General features: G+C 40.3%; 1 protein-coding gene across 7 annotated transcripts in view; it reads left to right on the top strand.

Moving 5' to 3' along the window:
• The window catches only part of RALGAPB (Ral GTPase activating protein non-catalytic subunit beta), an 843,236-nt gene that overhangs the window by 458,679 nt on the left and 360,084 nt on the right, over positions 1-24,473 (top strand). For 6 of the 7 annotated variants that reach the window (XM_053712446.1, XM_053712384.1, XM_053712337.1 and 3 more), the window contains one exon: positions 23,845-23,978. In XM_053712446.1, the coding sequence (XP_053568421.1) occupies positions 23,845-23,978 (134 nt within the window). The remainder of the gene's footprint in view (positions 1-23,844; positions 23,979-24,473) is intronic. The other variant, XM_053712501.1, reaches the window with a different exon arrangement.

Here is a 24,473-nt window from a genome sequence, read left to right as displayed (position 1 = left end):
CTCTTTTGGCAGTGATTCGGTCTCGGGAATTGCAGTGGTGCCCTATCTGGACGACATTTTGGTTCAGGTGCCATCTTCTCAACACGCAAAATCTCACACAGAGATCTTGTCTTTTCTATGTTCCCATGGATGGAAAGGGAATCTGGGAAAGAGTTTTCTTGTTCCAGCCACAAGGGTAGTTTTCTTAGGGACCATAATAGATTCCCTATTTATGAAAATATTTGACGGATTTCCTCTTGCCTCTCTCTACAGTCTACTGTTCGGCCGTCAGTGGCTCAATGTATGGAGGTAATTGGTCTGATGGTTGCTCCCATGGACATCATTACCTTTTGCTCGATTCCATTTGAGAGCTCTGCAGTTATGCACGCTCAGGCAATGGAACGGGGAACTATGTGGATCTGTCTCAGAGGATAGATCTAGATCAGTTGAAAAGAGACTCTTCCGTGGTAGTTTTCTCAGGAACATATCTCTCAGGGAACATGCTTTCAGAGACCTTCCTGGGTGATTGTGATACTCCCTTCCTTTATAAAGCCCCATGAGTGGGTTAAACATGTCAATGGTCTGAAACTGTTTTTGTATGCTTTGAGAATCAAATAGTTTGGCTAAACGCAACTAAGAAAAGAGACCCTCTTTGTATTCTAACATCTGAGATTGGTGTTATTCTATCCTGCGTACTCTGTACTAAGAGCAGGATTAAGCATAAAGAAGCTAGTCTAATATATCTTGGCAGGTGGATTCCCTACAGGTGGTATTTGGCATGTGACATCATCGTAGAAATTGCCATTGAGAAATAACTAATTTAGCTATATTAATGGGCACTTTTAAATTGTTAAAAGTTTTTCTATACATATGTAATTATACAGTTGTGATCATAAATTTACATACCCTGGCAGAATTTATAATTTCTTGGCCATTTTTCAGAGAATATGAATGATAACACAAAAACTTTTCTTTCACTCATGGTTAGTGTTTGGCTGAAGCCATTTATTATCAATCAACTGTGTTTACTCTTTTTAAATCATAATGACAACAAACTACCCAAATGACCCTGATCAAAAGTTAAGTTTACATAACCCAGTTCTTAATACCGTGTATTGCCCCCTTTAACATCAATGACAGCTTGAAGTCTTTTGTGGTATTTGTTGATGAGGCTCTTTATCTTCTTAGATGGTAAAGCTGCCCATTCTTCCTGACAAAAAGCTTCCAGTTCCTGTAAATTCTTGGGCTGTCTTGCATCAACTGCAGGTTTGAAATCTCCCCAGAGTGGCTCAATGATATTGAGTTCAGGAGACTGAGATGGCCACTCCAGAACCTTCACTTTATTCTGCTGTAGCCAATGACAGGTCGACTTGGCCTTGTGTTTAGGATCATTGTCATGTTGGAATGTCCAAGTACATCCCATGCGCAGCTTCCGGGCTGATGAATGCAAATTTTCCCCCAGTATTTTTTAATAACATACTGCATTCATCTTGCCATCAACTCTGACTACATTTCCTGTGCCTTTGTAGCTCACACATCCCCAAAACATCAGCGATCCAACTCCGTGTTTCACAGTAGGAATGGTGTACCTTTCATCATAGGCCTTGTTGACTCCTCTCCAAATGTAGCGTTTATGGTCGTGGCCAGAAATCTCAATTTTGGTCTCATCACTGCAAATTACTTTGTGCCAGAAGGTTTGAGGCTTGTTTCTGTGCTGTTTGGCATATTGTAAGCGGGATACTTTGTGGCATGTGCGTAGTAATGGCGACTCAACCAAGCAGCCCATCTTTCTTCAAGTGCCTCCTGTATTTTACCTGAAGTTATTTGTCGTTTTTTCTTTGCATTCCAAACAATGTTCATGACAGTTGTGGCTGAAATTTTAGTTGGTCTACCTGATCCTGGTTTGGTTTCAACAGAACCCCTCATTTACTACTTCTTGATTAGAGTTTGAATACTGCTGATTGGCATTCTCAATTCCTTAGATATCTTTTTATTGCCCTTTCCTGTTTTATACAGTTCAAACTACCTTTTCCAGCAGATCCTTTGACAATTCTTTTGCTTTCCCCATGACTCAAAATCCAGAATCATCAGTGCAGCACTGGATGAAAGATACAAGGGTCTGTCAGGAGTCCAGAAACTCATTGACCTTTTATACACACACTAATTACAAGCAAACAGATCACGGGTGAGGATGGTTACTTTTAATAGCCATTCAAACCCCTTTGTGTCAACCTGTGTGCATGTTATCAGGCCAAAATCACCAGGGTATGTAAACTTTTGATCATGGTCATTTGGGTAGTTTTTCATTGTGAATTAAAAAGAGTAAACACATTTGATTGTTAATAAATGGTTTCAGCCAAACACTAACCATGAGTGAAAATTTTTTTTTTGTGTTATCATTCATATTCTCTGAAAAATGGCCAAGAAATCATAAATTCTGCCAGGGTATGTAAACTTATGAGCCCAACTGTATATGGCCCTGGGACAGATCCTTCGCTATTCATCTTGCTTTCCCCGCAGTGTTTATTTTTTTATTATTTTTGGCAGGCTTAGTTTTTTGCAAGTCGGCCTGTTTCCTTCTTAATACAAGGAGAATCCACGGCTTCATTCCTTACTGTTGGTAAATACTGAACCTGGCCACCAGGAGGAGGCAAAGACACCCCAGCCAAAGACTTAAAGGGACATGAAATCCAATTTTTTTTTTCTTTCATGATTTAGAAAGAGCATACAATTATAAACAACTTTCTAATTTACTTCTATTATCTGTTTTGCTTCATTCTCTTGATATTCTTTGCTGAAAAGCATATCTAGATATGCTTAGTAGCTGCTGATTGGTAGCTGCACATAGATGCCTCCTGTGATTGGTTCACCTTGTGCATTGCTATTTCTTCATTAAAGTATATCCAAAGAATTAAGCAAATTAGGTAATAGAAATAATTTGAAATATTCTTTAAAGTTGTATTATCTACCTTAATAATGAAAGAAAATGTTTGGGTATAGTGTCCCTTTAAATACCTCTCCCACTTCCCCTATCCCCCAGTCATTCTTTTCCTTTCATCACAGGAGAATGGCAGAGAAGTGTCAGAAGATTTCAGAGTTGTTCCTCAGGAGGGGTATCTGCCTTTCGATATGGAACTGGAGTTTTTCATGTAATTGGCAAGAGTCCATGAGCTAGTGATGTATGGGATATACAATCCTACCAGGAGGGGCAAAGTTTCCCAAACCTCAAAATGCCTATAAATACACCTACCACCACACCCACAATTCAGTTGTACAAACTTTGCCTCCTATGGAGGTGGTGAAGTAAGTTTGTGCTAAGATTTCTACGTTGATATGCGCTTCTCAGCATTTTTGAAGCCCGATTCCTCTGAGTACAGCGAATGTCAGAGGGATGTGAAGGGAGTATCACCTATTGGATGCAATGGTTTTCCTCATGGGAGATCTATTTCATAGGTTCTCTGTTATCGGTCGTAGAGATTTATCTCCTACCTCCCTTTTCAGATTGACAATATACTCTCATATTCCATTACCTCTACTGATAACTGTTTCAGTACTGGTTTGGCTATCTGCTATATGTAGATGGGTGTCTTTTGGTAAGTATGTTTTCATTAATTAAGACACTCTCAGCTATGGTTTGGCACTTTATGTATTTATATAAAGTTCTAAATATATGTATTGTACTTATATTTGCCATGATTCAGGTTTTTAGTATATTTCCTTTTGCAGACTGTCAGTTTCATATCTGGGAAATGCATTTTTTAGGAAAATGTATTCTTACCTTGGGTATAGTCAATTGACTGTCATTTTCAAATTCGCGGGCAGAATTAGGCTCACGAGGGCGCAAAATGCTAAAGTATATTGCGTCTTTTTTTGGCGTGAAGTTACGTTCGATGACACAAATTCGTCACTTCTGGCATCTTAGTTGACGCCGAGTCCTTTCACAAGGTTGCGTCTTCAATGACGCAAGTGTATCATTTCCGGATGTTGTTAGCACCAAAACAAAATTTCTGTTTGTATTGTGCATCATACTTGGCGCCAAATATTTTCATTATTTAAAACCCCATTCCTATATGCCTCTTGCCTTTTTTTCTATCAGAGGGCTATGCTGTTTGCATTTTTTTCCCATTCCTGAAACTGCCATATAAGGAAATTGATAATTTTGCTTTATATGTTGTTTTTTTCTCTTACATTTGCAAGATGTCTCAATCTGATCCTGTCTCAGAAATCACTGTTGGAACCCTGCTGCCTGATAACAGTTTTACCAAAGCTAAGTGCATTTGTTGTAAACTTGTGGAGGTTGTATCTCCAGCTGTGGTTTGTAATAGTTGTCATGATAAACTTACATGCAGATAATGTGTCCATCAGTAATAGTAAATTGCCTGTTGCTGTTCCTTCAACATCTAATGTACAAGATATACCTGTGAATTTAAAAGAATTTATTGCTGATTCTATTCAGAAGGCTTTGTCTGCCATCCGCCTTCTAATAAACGTAAAAGGTCTTTTAAACCTTCTCATAAAGTTGATGAAATTTCAAATGACCGACAACATACTGAATTATCCTCCTCTGATGAAGATCTATCTGGTTCAGAAGATCCTGCCTCAGATATTGACACTGACAAATCTACTTATTTATTTAAAATGGAGTATATTTGTTCTTTGTTAAAAGAAGTGTTGATTACATTGGATATAGAGGAAACTAGTCCTCTTGATATTAAAACTAGCAAACATTTAAATTCTGTTTATAAACCTCCTGTAGTTATTCCAGAGGTTTTTCCAGTTCCTGATGCGATTTCTGATATAATTTCTAAGGAATGGAATAGGCCTGGTACTTCTTTTATTCATTCTTCAAGGTTTAAAAAATTGTATCCTTTGCCAGCAATTAGATTGGAGTTTTGGGAAAAGATCCCCAAAGTTGATAGGGCTATCTCTACTCTTGCTAAACGTACTACTATTCCTATGGAAGATAGTACTTCTTTTAAAGATCCTTTAGATTGGAAACTTGAATCTTATCTAAGGAAAGCCTATTTATATTCAGGTCATCTTCTCATGCCTGCAATTTCCTTGGCTGATGTTGCAGCTGCATCAACTTTTTGGTTGGAAAATTTAGCACAACAAGAATTGGATTCTGATTTGTCTAGCATTGTTCGCTTGCTTCAACATGCTTATCATTTTATTTGTGATGCCATGTTTTATATCATCAAAATTGATGTTAAATCTATGTCTTTAGCTATTTTAGCTAGAAGAGCTTTGTAGCTTAAATCTTGGAATGCTGACATGACTTCTAAATCTAGATTGCTATCTCTTTCTTTCCAAGGTAATAAGTTGTTTGGTTCTCAGTTGGATTCGATTATTTCAACTGTCACTGGGGGAAGGGAGTTTTTTTGCCTCAGGATAAAAGACCTAAGGGTAAATCTAAAGCTTCTAACCGTTTTCGTTCCTTTCGACAGAATAAGGAACAGAAACCTAATCCTTTCCCCAAGGAATCTGTTTCCAATTGGAAGCCTTCCTCAAATTGGAATAAATCCAAGCCATTTAAGAGACCAAAGCCAGCCGCCAAGTCCGCATGAAGGTGCTGCCCTTATTCCAGCTCAAATTCTGTCCTAAATCAATGGATTCTAATTATTGTCTCTCAGGGGTACCGAATAGGATTCAGAGTAAGACCTCCTGTGAGAAGATATTTTCTCTCACGCATCCCAGCAAATCCAGTAAAGGCTCAGGCTTTCTTCAAGTGTGTTTCAGAGCTGGAGTTTTCAGGGGTAATCATGCCAGTTCCGTTTCAGGAACAGGGTCTGGGGTTTTATTCAAATCTATTGATAGTCCCAAAGAAAGAAAATTCATTCAGGCCAGTTCTGGATCTAAAAATTTTGAATCATTATGTAAGAGTGCCAACTTTCAAAATGGTGACTATAAGGACTATTCTGCCTTTTGTTCAGCAAGGGCATTATATGTCCACAATAGACTTACAGGATGCATATCTTCATATTCCGATTCATCCAGATCATTATCAGTTTCTGAGATTCTCTTTTCTAGTCAAGCATTACCAATTTGTCGCTCTTCCTTTTGGCCTAGCGACAGCTCCAATAATCTTTTCAAAAGTTCTCGGTGCCCTTCTCTCTGTAATCAGAGAGCGGGGTATTGCGGTGTTTCCTTATTTGGACGATATCTTGGTACTAGCTCAGTCTTTACATTCTGCCGAATCTCACACAAATCAACTAGTGTTGCTTCTTTGAAAACATGGTTGGAGGATCAATTTACCAAAAACTTCACAAGGGTCACCTTTTTAGGTTTCCAGATAGATTCAATGTCCATGACTCTGTCTCTAACAGACAAGAGACGTTTAAAATTGGTTTCAGCCTGTCGGAACCTTCAGTCTCAGTCATTCCCTTTAGTAGCTATGTGCATGGAAGTTTTAGGTCTTATGACTGCAGCATCGGACGCGATCCCCTTTGCTCGTTTTCATATGAGAGATCTCCAGCTTTGTATGCTGAACCAATGGTGTAGGGATTATACAAGGATATCACAATTAATATTCTTAAATCCCAATGTTCGACTATCTCTGACTTGGTGGTTAGATCACCATCGTATAGTTCTAGGGGCCTCTTTTGTTCGTCCAACCTGGACTGTGATCACAACAGATGCAAGTCTTTCAGGTTGGGGAGCTGTTTGGGGATCTCTGACAGCACAAGAGGTTTGGAAATCTCAAGTGGCGAGATTACCAATCAATATTTTGAACTCCGTGCGATTTTCAGGGCTCTTCAGATTTGGCCTCTGTTGAAGAGAGAACCGTTAATTTGTTTTCAGACAGACCATATCACAACTGTGGCATATGTCAATCATCAGGGTGGGACTCACAGTCCCCAAGCTATGAAAGAAGTTTCCCGGGTACTTGCTTGGGTGGAATCCTGCTCCTGTCTAATTTTTGCGGTTCATATCCCAGGTATAGACAATTGGGAAGCGGATTATCTCAGCCGTCAGACTTTACATCCGGGAGAGTGGTCCCTCCATACAGATGTGTTTTCTCAGGTTGTTCAGATGTGGGGTCTTCCAGAAATAGATCTGATGGCGTCTCATCTAAACAAGAGACTTCCCAGGTACCTGTCCAGGGATCCTCAGGCGGAAGCAGTGGATGCGTTGACACTTCCTTGGTGTTATCAACATGCTTATATTTCTCCAACATAGGTGTGTCCGGTCCACGGCGTCATCCTTACTTGTGGGATATTCTCTTCCCCAACAGGAAATGGCAAAGAGCCCAGCAAAGCTGGTCACATGATCCCTCCTAGGCTCCGCCTACCCCAGTCATTCTCTTTGCCGTTGTACAGGCAACATCTCCACGGAGATGGCTTAGAGTTTTTTAGTGTTTAACTGTAGTTTTTCATTATTCAATCAAGAGTTTGTTATTTTAAAATAGTGCTGGTACGTACTATTTACTCAGAAACAGAAAAGAGATGAAGAATTCTGTTTGTATGAGGAAAATGATTTTAGCAACCGTAACTAAAATCCATGGCTGTTCCACACAGGACTGTTGAGAGCAATTAACTTCAGTTGGGGGAACAGTTTGCAGTCTCTTGCTGCTTGAGGTATGACACATTCTAACAAGACGATGTAATGCTGGAAGCTGTCATTTTCCCTATGGGATCCGGTAAGCCATGTTTATTACGATTGTAAATAAGGGCTTCACAAGGGCTTATTTAAACTGTAGACTTTTTTTGGGCTAAATCGATTGATATTAACACTTATTTAGCCTTGAGGAATCATTTATTCTGGGTATTTTGATTTAATAATATCGGCAGGCACTGTTTTAGACACCTTATTCTTTAGGGGCTTTCCCAAAGCATAGGCAGAGTCTCATTTTCGCGCCGGTGTTGCGCACTTGTTTTTGAGAGGCATGGCATGCAGTCGCATGTGAGAGGAGCTCTGATACTTATAAAAGACTTCTGAAGGCGTCATTTGGTATCGTATTCCCCTTTGGGTTTGGTTGGGTCTCAGCAAAGCAGATACCAGGGACTGTAAAGGGGTTTAAAGCTTAAAACGGCTCCGGTTCCGTTATTTTAAGGGTTAAAGCTTCCAAAATTGGTGTGCAATATTTTCAAGGCTTTAAGACGCTGTGGTGAAAATTTGGTGAATTTTGAACAATTCCTTCATGTTTTTTCGCAATTGCAGTAATAAAGTGTGTTCAGTTTAAAATTTAAAGTGACAGTAACGGTTTTATTTTAAAACGTTTTTTGTACTTTCTGATCAAGTTTATGCCTGTTTAACATGTCTGAACTACCAGATAGACTGTGTTCTGAATGTGGGGAAGCCAGAATTCCTATTCATTTAAATAAATGTGATTTATGTGATAATGACAATGATGCCCAAGATGATTCCTCAAGTGAGGGGAGTAAGCATGGTACTGCATCATTCCCTCCTTCGTCTACACGAGTCTTGCCCACTCAGGAGGCCCCTAGTACATCTAGCGCGCCAATACTCCTTACTATGCAACAATTAACGGCTGTAATGGATAATTCTGTCAAAAACATTTTAGCCAAAATGAACCCTTGTCAGCGTAAGCGTGGCTGCTCTGTTTTAGTTACTGAAGAGCATGACGACGCTGATATTAATATCTCTGAAGGGCCCCTAACCCAATCTGAGGGGGCCAGGGAGGTTTTGTCTGAGGGAGAAATTACTGATTTAGGGAACATTTCTCAGCAGGCTGAATCTGATGTGATTACATTTAAATTTAAATTGGAACATCTCCGCATTTTGCTTAAGGAGGTATTATCCACTCTGGATGATTGTGAAAATTTAGTCATCCCAGAGAAACTATGTAAAATGGACAAGTTCCTAGAGGTGCCGGGGCTCCCAGAAGCTTTTCCTATACCCAAGCGGGTGGCGGACATTGTTAATAAAGAATGGGAAAGGCCCGGTATTCCTTTCGTCCCTCCCCCCATATTTAAAAAATTGTTTCCTATGGTCGACCCCAGAAAGGACTTATGGCAGTCAGTCCCCAAGGTCGAGGGAGCGGTTTCTACTTTAAACAAACGCACCACTATTCCCATAGAGGATAGTTGTGCTTTCAAAGATCCTATGGATAAAAAATTAGAAGGTTTGCTTAAAAAGATGTTTGTTCAGCAGGGTTACCTTCTACAACCCATTTCATGCATTGTCCCTGTCACTACAGCCGCATATTTCTGGTTTGATGAACTGCTTAAGGTGCTCGATAGTGACTCTCCTCCTTATGAGGAGATTATGGACAGAATCAATGCTCTCAAATTGGCTAATTCTTTCACTCTAGACGCCTCTTTGCAATTGGCTAAGTTAGCGGCTAAGAACTCTGGGTTTGCTATTGTGGCGCGCAGAGCGCTTTGGTTGAAATCTTGGTCGGCTGATGCGTCTTCCAAGAACAAGCTACTAAACATTCCTTTCAAGGGGAAAACGCTGTTTGGTCCTGACTTGAAAGAGATTATCTCTGATATCACTGGGGGTAAGGGCCACGCCCTTCCTCAGGATCGGCCCTTCAAGGCAAAAAATAGACCTAATTTTCGTCCCTTTCGTAAAAACGGACCAGCCCAAGGTGTTACGTCCTCTAAGCAAGAGGGTAATACTTCTCAGGCCAAGCCAGCTTGGAGACCAATGCAAGGCTGGAACAAGGGAAAGCAGGCCAAGAAACCTGCCACTGCTACCAAGACAGCATGAAATATTGGCCCCCGATCCGGGACCGGATCTGGTGGGGGGCAGACTCTCTCTCTTCGCTCAGGCTTGGGCAAGAGATGTTCTGGATCCTTGGGCGCTAGAAATAGTCTCCCAGGGTTATCTTCTGGAATTCAAGGGACTTCCCCCAAGGGGGAGGTTCCACAAGTCGCAGTTGTCTTCAGACCACATAAAAAGACAGGCGTTCTTACATTGTGTAGAAGACCTGTTAAAAATGGGAGTGATTCATCCTGTTCCATTAAGAGAACAAGGGATGGGGTTCTACTCCAATCTGTTCATAGTTCCCAAAAAAGAGGGAACGTTCAGACCAATCCTAGATCTCAAGATCTTAAACAAATTTCTCAAGGTCCCATCGTTCAAGATGGAAACCATTCGAACTATCCTTCCTTCCATCCAGGAAGGTCAATTTATGACCACGGTGGATTTAAAGGATGCGTATCTACATATTCCTATCCACAAGGAACATCATCGGTTCCTAAGGTTTGCATTCCTGGACAAACATTACCAGTTCGTGGCGCTTCCTTTCGGATTAGCCACGGCTCCAAGGATTTTCACAAAGGTACTAGGGTCCCTTCTAGCGGTGCTAAGACCAAGGGGCATTGCAGTAGTACCTTACCTGGACGACATTCTGATTCAAGCGTCGTCCCTTCCTCAAGCAAAGGCTCACACGGACATTGTCCTGGCCTTTCTCAGATCTCACGGCTGGAAAGTGAACGTGGAAAAGAGTTCTCTATCCCCGTCAACAAGGGTTCCCTTCTTGGGAACAATTATAGACTCCTTAGAAATGAGGATCTTTCTAACAGAGGCCAGAAAAACAAAGCTTCTGGACTCTTGTCGGATACTTCATTCCGTTCCTCTTCCTTCCATAGCTCAGTGCATGGAAGTGATCGGGTTGATGGTGGCGGCGATGGACATAGTTCCTTTTGCGCGCATTCATCTAAGACCATTACAACTGTGCATGCTCAGTCAGTGGAATGGGGACTATACAGACTTGTCTCCGAAGATACAAGTAAATCAGAGGACCAGAGACTCACTCCGTTGGTGGCTGTCCCTGGACAATCTGTCTCAAGGGATGATGTTCCACAGACCAGAGTGGGTCATTGTCACGACCGACGCCAGTCTGATAGGCTGGGGCGCGGTCTGGGGATCCCTGAAAGCTCAGGGTTTTTGGTCTCGGGAAGAATCTCTTCTACCGATAAATATTCTGGAACTGAGAGCGATATTCAATGCGCTCCAGGCCTGGCCCCAGCTTGCGAGGACCAGGTTCATACGGTTTCAATCAGACAACATGACGACTGTTGCGTACATCAACCATCAGGGGGGAACAAGGAGTTCCCTAGCGATGGAAGAAGTAACCAAAATTATTCTTTGGGCGGAGTCTCACTCCTGCCACCTGTCTGCTATCCACATCCCAGGAGTGGAAAATTGGGAAGCGGATTTTCTGAGTCGTCAGACATTGCATCCGGGGGAGTGGGAACTCCATCCGGAAATCTTTGCCCAAGTCACTCACCTGTGGGGCATTCCAGACATGGATCTGATGGCCTCTCGTCAGAACTTCAAAGTTCCTTGCTACGGGGCCAGATCCAGGGATCCCAAGGCGGCTCTAGTGGATGCACTAGTAGCACCTTGGACCTTCAAACTAGCTTATGTGTTCCCGCCATTTCCTCTCATCCCCAGGCTGATAGCCAGGATCAAGCAGGAGAGGGCGTCGGTGATCTTGATAGCTCCTGCGTGGCCACGCAGGACTTGGTATGCAGATCTGGTGAATATGTCATCGGCTCCACCTTGGAAGCTACCTTTGAGACGAGACCTTCTTGTTCAGGGTCCGTTCGAACATCCGAATCTGGTTTCACTCCAGCTGACTGCTTGGAGATTGAACGCTTGATTTTATCGAAGCGAGGATTCTCAGATTCTGTGATCGATACTCTTGTTCAGGCCAGAAAGCCTGTGACTAGAAAGATTTACCACAAAATTTGGAAAAAATATATCTGTTGGTGTGAATCTAAAGGATTCCCTTGGGACAAGGTTAAGATTCCTAGGATTCTATCCTTCCTTCAAGAAGGATTGGAAAAAGGATTATCTGCAAGTTCCCTGAAGGGACAGATTTCTGCCTTGTCGGTATTACTTCACAAAAAGCTGGCAGCTGTGCCAGATGTTCAAGCCTTTGTTCAGGCTCTGGTTAGAATCAAGCCTGTTTACAAACCTTTGACTCCTCCTTGGAGTCTCAATTTAGTTCTTTCAGTTCTTCAGGGGGTTCCGTTTGAACCCTTACATTCCGTTGATATTAAGTTATTATCTTGGAAAGTTTTGTTTTTAGTTGCGATTTCTTCTGCTAGAAGAGTCTCAGAATTATCTGCTCTGCAGTGTTCTCCTCCTTATCTGGTGTTCCATGCAGATAAGGTGGTTTTACGTACTAAACCTGGTTTTCTTCCAAAAGTTGTTTCTAACAAAAACATTAACCAGGAGATTATCGTACCTTCTCTGTGTCCAAAACCAGTTTCAAAGAAGGAACGTTTGTTGCACAATTTGGATGTTGTTCGCGCTCTAAAATTCTATTTAGATGCTACAAAGGATTTTAGACAAACATCTTCCTTGTTTGTTGTTTATTCAGGTAAAAGGAGAGGTCAAAAAGCAACTTCTACCTCTCTCTCTTTTTGGATTTAAAGCATCATCAGATTGGCTTACGAGACTGCCGGACGGCAGCCTCCCGAAAGAATCACAGCTCATTCCACTAGGGCTGTGGCTTCCACATGGGCCTTCAAGAACGAGGCTTCTGTTGATCAGATATGTAGGGCAGCGACTTGGTCTTCACTGCACACTTTTACCAAATTTTACAAGTTTGATACTTTTGCTTCTTCTGAGGCTATTTTTGGGAGAAAGGTTTTGCAAGCCGTGGTGCCTTCCATTTAGGTGACCTGATTTGCTCCCTCCCTTCATCCGTGTCCTAAAGCTTTGGTATTGGTTCCCACAAGTAAGGATGACGCCGTGGACCGGACACACCTATGTTGGAGAAAACAGAATTTATGTTTACCTGATAAATTTCTTTCTCCAACGGTGTGTCCGGTCCACGGCCCGCCCTGGTTTTTTTTTTAATCAGGTCTGATATTTTATTTTCTTTAACTACAGTCACCACGGTACCATATGGTTTCTCCTATGCAAATATTCCTCCTTAACGTCGGTCGAATGACTGGGGTAGGCGGAGCCTAGGAGGGATCATGTGACCAGCTTTGCTGGGCTCTTTGCCATTTCCTGTTGGGGAAGAGAATATCCCACAAGTAAGGATGACGCCGTGGACCGGACACACCGTTGGAGAAAGAAATTTATCAGGTAAACATAAATTCTGTTTTTCCCGCCTTTAGTTATTCTGCCAAAAGTGATCTCAAAGATCATCATGGAGCAATCATTTGTGTTGCTGGTGGCTCCAGCATGGCCTCACAAGTGTAGGTATGCAGATCTTGTTCGGATGTCCAGTTGTCAATCTTGGCCACTTCCATTAAGGCCGGACCTTGTGTCTCAAGGTCTGTTTTTCCATCAGGATCTCAAATCATTACATTTGAAGGTATGGAAATTGAACACTTAGTATTAATCACAGAATCAGAGAAACTTCTAGAAAATTTCTAGAAAGATTTATTATCGAGTTTGGAAGACTTGCATTTCATGGTGTTCCTCTCATAAATTCTTTTGGCATTCTTTTAGAATTCCTAGAATTTTACAGTTTCTTCAGGATGGTTTGGATAAGGGTTTGTCTGCAAGTTCCTTGAAGGGACAAATCTCTGCTCTTTCTTTTTTATTTCACAGAAAGATTGCTAAGCTTCCTGATATTCACTGTTTTGTTCAGGCTTTGGTTTGTATCAAGCCTGTCTTTAAATCAATCTCTCCTCCTTGGAGTCTTAATTTGGTTTTGAAGGCTTTACATGCTCCTTTATTTGAGCCTATGCATTATTTGGACTTTAAACTACTTTCTTGGAAAGTGTTGTTCCTTTTGGCCATCTCTTCTGCTAGAAGAGTTTTTGAATTCTCTGCTCTCTCTTGTGAATCTCCTTTTCTGATTTTTCATCAGGATAAGGCAGTTTTGAGGACTTCATTTAAATTCTTACCCAAGGTTGTGAATTCTAACAACATTAATAGAGAAATTGTTTTCCCTTCCTTGTGTCCTAATCCTAAAAATTCTGTAGAGTGATCTTTACATTCTTTGGATGTGGTGAGAGCCCTGAAATATTATGTTGAAGCTACTAAAGATTTCAGGAAGACTTCTAGTCTATTTGTTATCTTTTCTGGTCCTAGGAAAGGTCAGAAGGCTTCTGCCGTTTCCTTGGCATCGTGGTTAAAGCTTTTGATTCATCAAGCTTATTTGGAGTCAGGTGAAGCCCCGTCTCAGAGAATTACAGCTTATTCTACTAGATCAGTTTCCACTTCTCATGGGCTTTTAGGAATGAAGCTTCAGTTGATCAGATTTGCAAAGCAGCAACTTGGTCTTCTTTGCATCTTTGCATCTTTTTACTAAATTCTACCGTTTTTATGTATTTACTTCTACGGAAGCAGTTTTTGGTAGAAAAGTTCTTCAGGCAGGTGTTTAAGTTTGATTCTTCTGCTTATGAAAGTTTTTTCCTTTCATTTGAGAATAAACTTATATTTTGGGTTGTGGATTAATTTTCTTCAGCGAAAAATGGCTGTTTCTTTCATGTAATTAGCAAGAGTCCATGAGCTAGTGACGTATGGGATCTACATTCCTACCAGGAGGGGCAAAGTTTCCCAAACCTCAAAATGCCTATAAATACACCCCTCACCACACCCACAATTCAGTTTTACAAACTTTGCCTCCGATGGAGGTGGTGAAGTAAGTTTGTGCTAGATTCTACTTTGATATGCGCTCCGCAGCAAGTTGGAGCCCGGTTTTCCTCTCAGCGTGCAGTGAATGTCAGAGGGATGTGAGGAGAGTATTGCCTATTTGAATGCAGTGATCTCCTTTTAAGGGGTCTATTTCATAGGTTCTCTGTTATCGGTCGTAGAGATTCATCTCTTACCTCCCTTTTCAGATCGACGATATACTCTTATATATACCATTACCTCTGCTGATTCTCGTTTCAGTACTGGTTTGGCTATCTGCTATATGTAGATGAGTGTCCTGGGGTAAGTAAGTCTTATTTTCTGTGACACTCCAAGCTATGGTTGGGCACTTTGTTTATAAAGTTCTAAATATATGTATTCAAACATTTATTTGCCTTGACTCAGAATGTTCAACTTTCCTTATTTTCAGACAGTCAGTTTCATATTTGGGATAATGCATTTTGATTTGACCATTTTTTCTTACCTTAAAATTTGACTTTTTCCCTGTGGGCTGTTAGGCTCGCGGGGGCTGAAAATGCTTCATTTTATTGCGTCATTCTTGGCGCGGACTTTTTTGGCGCAAAAATTCTATTTCCGTTTCCGGCGTCATACGTGTCGCCGGAAGTTGCGTCATTCTTTGACGTTATTTTGCGCCAAAAATGTCGGCGTTCCGGATGTGGCGTCATTTTTGGCGCCAAAAAGCATTTAGGCGCCAAATAATGTGGGCGTCTTATTTGGCGCGAAAAAATATGGGCGTCACTTTTGTCTCCACATTATTTAAGTCTCATTTTTTATTGCTTCTGGTTGCTAGAAGCTTGTTCTTTGGCATTCTTTCCCATTCCTGAAACTGTCATTTAAGGAATTTGATCAATTTTGCTTTATATGTTGTTTTTTCTCTTACATATTGCAAGATGTCTCACGTTGCATCTGAGCCAGAAGATACTACAGGAAAATCGCTGTCAAGTGCTGAATCTACCAAAGCTAAGTGTATCTGCTGTAAACTTTTGGTAGCTATTTCTCCAGCTGTTGTTTGTATTGATTGTCATGACAAACTTGTTAAAGCAGATAATATTTCCTTTAGTAAAGTACCATTGCCTGTTGCAGTTCCCTCAACATCTAAGGTGCAGAATGTTCCTGATAATATAAGAGATTTTGTTTCTGAATCCATAAAGAAGGCTATGTCTGTTATTTCTCCTTCTAGTAAACGTAAAAAATCTTTTAAAACTTCTCTCCCTACAGATGAATTTTTAAATGAACATCATCATTCTGATTCTGATGACTCCTCTGGTTCAGAGGATTCTGTCTCTGAGGTTGATGCTGATAAATCTTCATATTTATTTAAAATGGAATTTATTCGTTCTTTACTTAAAGAAGTTCTAATTGCTTTAGAAATAGAGGATTCTGGTCCTCTTGATACTAATTCTAAACGTTTAGATAAGGTATTTAAAGCTCCTGTGGTTATTCCAGAAGTTTTTCCTGTTCCTAATGCTATTTCTGCAGTAATTTCCAAAGAATGGGATAATTTGGGTAATTCATTTACTCCTTCTAAACGTTTTAAGCAATTATATCCTGTGCCGTCTGACAGATTAGAATTTTGGGACAAGATCCCTAAAGTTGATGGGGCTATTTCTACCCTTGCTAAACGTACTACTATTCCTACGTCAGATGGTACTTCGTTTAAGGATCCTCTAGATAGGAAAATTGAGTCCTTTCTAAGAAAAGCTTATCTGTGTTCAGGTAATCTTCTTAGACCTGCTATATCTTTGGCTGATGTTGCTGCAGCTTCAACTTTTTGGTTGGAAACTTTAGCGCAACAAGTAACACATCGTGATTCTCATGATATTATTATTCTTCTTCAGCATGCTAATAATTTTATCTGTGATGCCATTTTTGATATTATCAGAGTTGATGTCAGGTTTATGTCTCTAGCTATTTTAGCTAGAAGAGCTTTATGGCTTAAAACTTGGAATGCTGATATGGCTTCTAAATCAACTTTACTTTCCATTTCTTTCCAGGGTAACAAATTATTTGGTTCTCAGTTGGATTCCATTATTTCAACTGTTACTGGTGGGAAAGGAACTTTTTTACCACAGGATAAAAAATCTAAAGGTAAAAACAGGGCTAATAATCGTTTTCGTTCCTTTCATTTCAACAAAGAACAAAAGCCTGATCCTTCATCCTCAGGAGCAGTTTCAGTTTGGAGACCATCTCCAGTCTGGAATAAATCCAAGCCAGCTAGAAAGGCAAAGCCTGCTTCTAAGTCCACATGAAGGTGCGGCCCTCATTCCAGCTCAGCTGGTAGGGGGCAGGTTACGTTTTTTCAAGGAAATTTGGATCAATTCTGTTCACAATCTTTGGATTCAGAGCATTGTTTCAGAAGGGTACAGAATTGGTTTCAAGTTGAGACCTCCTGCAAAGAGATTTTTTCTTTCCCGTGTCCCAGTAAATCCAGTAAAAGCTCAAGCATTTCTGAAATGTGTTTCAGATCTAGAGTTGACTGGAGTAATTATGCCAGTTCCAGTTCCGGAACAGGGGATGGGGTTTTATTCAAATCTCTTCATTGTACCAAAGAAGGAGAATTCTTTCAGACCAGTTCTGGATCTAAAAATATTGAATCGTTATGTAAGGATACCAACGTTCAAGATGGTAACTGTAAGGACTATCTTACCTTTTGTTCAGCAAGGGAATTATATGTCCACGATAGATTTACAGGATGCATATCTGCATATTCCGATTCATCCAGATCATTATCAGTTCCTGAGATTCTCGTTTCTGGACAAGCATTACCAATTTGTGGCTCTGCCGTTTGGCCTAGCTACAGCTCCAAGAATTTTTACAAAGGTTCTCGGTGCCCTGCTGTCTGTAATCAGAGAACAGGGTATTGTGGTATTTCCTTATTTGGACGATATCTTGGTACTTGCTCAGTCTTTACATTTAGCAGAATCTCATACGAATCGACTTGTGTTGTTTCTTCAAGATCATGGTTGGAGGATCAATTTACCAAAAAGTTCTTTGATTCCTCAGACAAGGGTAACCTTTCTGGGTTTCCAGATGGATTCAGTGTCCATGACTCTGTCTTTAACAGACAAGAGACGTCTAAAGTTGATTACAGCTTGTCGAAACCTTCAGTCACAATCATTCCCTTCGGTAGCCTTATGCATGGAAATTCTAGGTCTTATGACTGCTGCATCGGACGCGATCCCCTTTGCTCGTTTTCACATGCGACCTCTTCAGCTCTGTATGCTGAAGCAATGGTGCAAGGATTACACGAAAATATCTCAATTAATATCTTTAAAACCGATTGTTCGACACTCTCTAACATGGTGGACAGATCACCATCGTTTAATTCAGGGGGCTTCTTTTGTGCTTCCGACCTGGACTGTAATTTTAACAGATGCAAGTCTCACAGGTTGGGGAGCTGTGTGGGGATCTCTGACGGCACAAGGAGTTTGGGAATCTCAGGAGGTGAGATTACCGATCAATATTTTGGAACTCCGTGCAATTTTCAGAGCTCTTCAGTTTTGGCCTCTTCTGAAGAGAGAATCGTTCATTTGTTTTCAGACAGACAATGTCACAACTGTGGCATACATCAATCATCAAGGAGGGACTCACAGTCCTCTGGCTATGAAAGAAGTATCTCGAATTTTGGTTTGGGCGGAATCCAGCTCCTGTCTAATCTCTGCGGTTCATATCCCAGGTGTAGACAATTGGGAAGCGGATTATCTCAGTCGCCAAACGTTGCATCCGGGCGAATGGTCTCTTCACCCAGAGGTATTTCTTCAGATTGTTCAAATGTGGGAACTTCCAGAAATAGATCTGATGGCGTCCCATCTAAACAAGAAACTTCCCAGGTATCTGTCCAGATCCCGGGATCCTCAGGCGGAGGCAGTGGATGCATTATCACTTCCTTGGAAGTATCATCCTGCCTATATCTTTCCGCCTCTAGTTCTTCTTCCAAGAGTAATCTCCAAGATTCTGAAGGAATGCTAGTTTGTTCTGCTGGTAGCTCCGGCATGGCCTCACAGGTTTTGGTATGCGGATCTTGTCCGGATGGCCTCTTGCCAACCGTGGACTCTTCCGTTAAGACCAGACCTTCTGTCACAAGGCCCTTTTTTCCATCAGGATCTGAAATCCTTAAATTTAAAGGTATGGAGATTGAACGCTTGATTCTTGGTCAAAGAGGTTTCTCTGACTCCGTGATTAATACTATGTTACAGGCTCGTAAATCTGTATCTCGAGAGATATATTATAGAGTCTGGAAGACTTATATTTCTTGGTGTCTTTCTCATCATTTTTCTTGGCATTCTTTTAGAATACCGAGAATTTTACAGTTTCTTCAGGATGGTTTAGATAAGGGTTTGTCCGCAAGTTCTTTGAAAGGACAAATCTCTGCTCTTTCTGTTCTTTTTCACAGAAAGATTGCTATTCTTCCTGATATTCATTGTTTTGTACAAGCTTTGGTTCGTATAAAACCTGTCATTAAGTCAATTTCTCCTCCTTGGAGTTTGAATTTGGTTCTGGGAGCTCTTCAAGCTCCTCCGTTTGAACCTATGCATTCATTGGACATTAAATTACTTTCTTGGAAAGTTTTGTTCCTTTTGGCCATCTCTTCTGCTAGAAGAGTTTCTGAATTATCTGCTCTTTCTTGTGAGTCTCCTTTTCTGATTTTTCATCAGGATAAGGCGGTGTTGCGAACTTCTTTTGAATTTTTACCTAAAGTTGTGAATTCCAACAACATTAGTAGAGAAATTGTGGTTCCTTCATTATGTCCTAATCCTAAGAATTCTAAGGAGAAATCGTTGCATTCTTTGGATGTTGTTAGAGCTTTGAAATATTATGTTGAAGCTACGAAATCTTTCCGTAAGACTTCTAGTCTATTTGTTATCTTTTCCGGTTCTAGGAAAGGCCAGAAAGCTTCTGCCATTTCTTTGGCAACTTGGTTGAAATCTTTAATTCATCTTGCCTATGTTGAGTCGGGTAAAATTCCGCCTCAGAGAATTACAGCTCATTCTACTAGGTCAGTATCTACTTCCTGGGCGTTTAGGAATGAAGCTTCGGTTGACCAGATCTGCAAAGCAGCAACTTGGTCCTCTTTGCATACTTTTACTAAATTCTACCATTTTGATGTATTTTCTTCTTCTGAAGCAGTTTTTGGTAGAAAAGTACTTCAGGCAGCGGTTTCAGTTTGAATCTTCTGCTTATGTTTTTCGTTAAACTTTATTTTGGGTGTGGATTATTTTCAGCAGGAATTGGCTGTCTTTATTTTATCCCTCCCTCTCTAGTGACTCTTGTGTGGAAAGATCCACATCTTGGGTAGTCATTATCCCATACGTCACTAGCTCATGGACTCTTGCTAATTACATGAAAGAAAACATAATTTATGTAAGAACTTACCTGATAAATTCATTTCTTTCATATTAGCAAGAGTCCATGAGGCCCACCCTTTTTTTGTGGTGGTTATGATTTTGTATAAAGCACAATTATTCCAATTCCTTATTTTATATGCTTTCGCACTTTTTTATCACCCCACTTCTTGGCTATTCGTTAAACTGAATTGTGGGTGTGGTGAGGGGTGTATTTATAGGCATTTTGAGGTTTGGGAAACTTTGCCCCTCCTGGTAGGAATGTATATCCCATACGTCACTAGCTCATGGACTCTTGCTAATATGAAAGAAATGAATTTATCAGGTAAGTTCTTTCATAAATTATGTTTTTTTATTTTATCCTTCTCTAGTGACTGTTGCGTGGAGTTCCACATCTTGGGTATTGCTATCCCATACGTCACTAGCTCATGGACTCTTGCTAATTACATGAAAGAAAACATAATTTATGTAAGAACTTACCTGATAAATTCATTTTTCATATTGACAAGCGTCCATGAGGCCCACCCTTTCTATAGTGGTTATGATTTTTTTTGTATAAAGCACAATTATTTCCAAATTCATTTGTCGATGCTTTTTACTCCTTTCTTTATCACCACAATTCTTGGTTATTCGTTAAACTGAATTGTGGGTGTGGTGAGGGGTGTATTTATAGGCATTTTGAGGTTTGAGAAACTTTACCCCTCCTGGTAGGAATGTATATCCCATACATCACTAGCTCATGAACTCTTGCCAATATGAAAGAAATTAATTTATCAGGTAAGTTCTTACATAAATTATGTTTTTAAGTAGTCTTGTCAGCCTCCCAATGCATTTGCAAACGTTAGAGTCTGAAGATGCAGGGAGAGTCTTTCTGCGAACCCATCCAGACTGCCTGCTAACAGCTCCTTAAAGGGACATTATACACTTATTTTTTATTTGCATAAATGTTTTGTAGATTATGTATTTATATAGCCCATAAAGTTTAGGTTTTTTTAAAAATGTATAGTTTTGCTTATTTTTAAATAACATTGCTCTGATTGTCAGACTCCTAACCAAGCCCCAAAGTTTTATTGAGAATACCGTCATCTACCTACTCCAGCTTGCTCCTGTTTGTGTAAAGGGTCTATTCATATGCAAAAGAAGGGGGAGGGAGGAGTGTCTTATTTGCCACTTGCAGTGGGCTTTCCAGCTACCTTTTCAACAGAGCTAAACTGAGAGCTTCTAAGTAAGTTTGTAAACAGTTTTATAGTGGATTTTTATATCGGTATATGTGCATCTTATTCTTTATAGTAGTGTCTATTACATGCAGTTATATGAAAATGAGTGTGTACTGTCCCTTTAAGCAATCAGTGTTGACGATTTTCACTGTCTGCTTCCTAAACTCAAGTCCATGTCATGAGCAATGCTACAATACTGTCACACTTGAGATGCTGTATTTCTGTTCCACAGCACGGATTCTGGTAAGGAAGTTTCAATTTTTACTTATGTTGAAATTACTGAAGACAGGGTCACAGCTTGTCTCCCTTTTTATCTTTATAGAATCATGGGTTAATATCTCCTGAGGGAGGTTATTGAACAGTGGGGATTAATCAAAATGTGTTTCTTTGATTTATGCTGCTTATATGTGAGTTATTTGTTGGGCTCATAGACTGTTGTTATGCTGTAACGGAACATACATTTTACCATTTTGATGTGATTGCTTCATCGGAAGCAACCTTTGGTTGAAAGGTTCTTCAGGCAGCTGTCTGTTTGATTCTAGTGCCTATGATTTGAGTTTTTTTTTAATTTTTCTAAGAAAACTTATTTTTTTGGGATTTAATTTCTCAGCATAAATAGCTGTTTTTATTTTAACCTCAGTCTCTAGTGACTTGTGGACTTCCACATCATTGGTATTATATCCCATACGTCACTAGCTCATGGACTCTTGCCACCTATATGAAAGGAAACATAATTTATGTAAGAACTTACCTGATACATTCATTTCTTTCATGGTCGCAAGAATCCATGAGACCCACAATTTTTTGGGGGTTATGATTTTTTTTATATAAAGTACTTTATCCTTTTCCTCTTTCTCCAACATAGGTGTGTCCGGTCCACGGCGTCATCCTTACTTGTGGGATATTCTCCTCCCCAACAGGAAATGGCAAAGAGCCCAGCAAAGCTGGTCACATGATCCCTCCTAGGCTCCGCCTTCCCCAGTCATTCTCTTTGCCGTTGTACAGGCAACATCTCCACGGAGATGGCTTAGAGTTTTTTGGCTTAAAAGCATCATCAGATTGGCTTATGAGACTGCCGGACGGCAGCCTCCTGAAAGAATCACAGCTCATTCCACTAGGGCCGTGGCTTCCACATGGGCCTTTAAGAACGAGGCTTCTGTTGATCAGATATGTAAGGCAGCGACTTGGTCTTCACTGCACACTTTTACCAAATTTTACAAATTTGATACTTTTGCTTCTTCTGAGGCTATTTTTGGGAGAAAGGTTTTGCAAACCGTGGTGCCTTCCATCTAGGTGACCTGATTTGCTCCCTCCCATCATCCGTGTCCTAAAGCTTTGGTATTGGTTCCCACAAGTAAGGATGACGCCGTGGACCGGACACACCTATGTTGGAGAAAACAGAATTTATGTTTACCTGATAAATTACTTTCTCCAACGGTGTGTCCGGTCCACGGCCCGCCCTGGTTTTTTAATCAGGTCTGATGATTTATTTTCTTTAACTACAGTCACCACGGTATCATATGATTTCTCCTATGCAAATATTCCTCCTTTACGTCGGTCGAATGACTGGGGAAGGCGGAGCCTAGGAGGGATCATGTGACCAGCTTTGCTGGGCTCTTTGCCATTTCCTGTTGGGGAGGAGAATATCCCACAAGTAAGGATGACACCGTGGACCGGACACACCGTTGGAGAAAGTAATTTATCAGGTAAACATAAATTCTGTTTTTTTATGTTTTTTTTCTCCTTTTACACCTCACTAACTAGGCTATACGTTAAACTGAGGTATGAGTGAGGTGAGAGGTGTATTTATAGGCATTTGAGGTTTCTGAAACTTTTCCCCCTCCTGGTAGGAATGTATATCCTATTCGTCACTAGCTCATGGACTCTTGCCACCATGAAAGAAATGAATTTATCAGGTAAGTTCTTACATAAATTATGTTTTTTTCTATATATAACTTTGAGTGAACTACTAACTTTTTGCCTCTGGAATAACTTTTAACCTTTTGGCTGCTAAACTATATTGATATCTTTCCACATATAGATATGCAGACAGATAGATATCTCACAAAGCACTTGACAGGTGGAGAATCATTCAGATCTTATACATTTCTTAAGCATGTTAAATGCAAGTCTGATTGCAGGAGTAGAAAGAGAAATGATCCTATTCATTTTGCAGAATCTGCTGTGAATGTGCATATTCTGGACATCTGGCTTTCTAATTACAGTCTTAACATTTAGGCTAAAGTGACATGAAACCCAAAATATTTCTTCCCTGATTCAGGCAGACCATGCCATTTTAAACAACTTTACAATTATATTATCTAATTTGCTGTGTACTCATGATATCCTTTGTTGAAAAGCATGCCTAGGTAGGCTCAGTCAGGAGCAACAAAAAAATACTGTGATCTAGCTTCTGATTGGTGGATACACATATATACCTCTTGTGAGTAGCTCTCCTGCCATTTTTAGCTAGCTACCAGAAGTGCATTGCTGCCCCTTCAACAAAGGATGCATAGAGAATGAAGCATATTTGGTCATAGAAATAAATTGGAAAGTTGTTTAAAAACGTATGCTCTAGCTGAATCATGAAATTATTGTTTCCTGTCCCTATAACTTAAAGGCTGGTATTTGGGAGTATATTTGATTTGATTGGTTTGTGTTGGTTTCTTCATGCTCACTCTGGCTGCACCTAAACATCTGCTTCTTGTTACTAATGCTTGGTTGTTCTCCCTCCCCTGCTTTGTGCTGGTTCCTTGTTTATATCCCAGCTCTTCATACAGATACAGCAGCTGGACTTCTTATGCGCAGTATCCACTTGGTCACCCAGAGGCTGAACTCACAGTGGAGACCAGATATGAGCATTTCATTGGCTGCCCTAGAGCTGCTATCCGGACTGGCCAAGGTATGTACTTGAGAGAAATATTTTGACTTATTCAGCAGTGGAAAAATGTGAGTGGGTAGTTGGTGAAAGATGTTGACTGTTTTGACATTGACATTTTTAAGATAATGTAATATACTGTATTTTCTTGTATCTGTAGTATATAAGTAGTTTATGGTATTTTATACATCTGTGGAAGCTAGTTTTCTTTTATTATGCATTTTACATGTTTGTATTTTAAAAGAGAGATTCCTTATTTTAGGCATTATAGTTTCTTTCTTAAGATGGGAGAGTCCACAAGGACATTACATATTGGATTATATTTCCACATTCCAGACTTTTCCTCCACCCCATACTACAGCGAACCCATACTATACCCAGTTAATTTTTAATAGAGGCTGTTACTACAGTTACATCTGATAAAGGAGCTTTTTCTGCCGAACAAGAAGTCCAAGGGCAGGAATTAAGCCTACAATATGTTTTTGTTCCTTTCTGCATTCTAGTCCCAAAAGACCAATT

This window comes from Bombina bombina, chromosome 1 (assembly GCF_027579735.1).
Source record: "Bombina bombina isolate aBomBom1 chromosome 1, aBomBom1.pri, whole genome shotgun sequence".
Classification (NCBI taxonomy): Eukaryota; Metazoa; Chordata; class Amphibia; order Anura; family Bombinatoridae; genus Bombina; species Bombina bombina.
The sequence above is the reverse complement of the archived record's forward strand: the minus strand, read 5'-3'. Positions and strand labels throughout refer to the sequence as shown.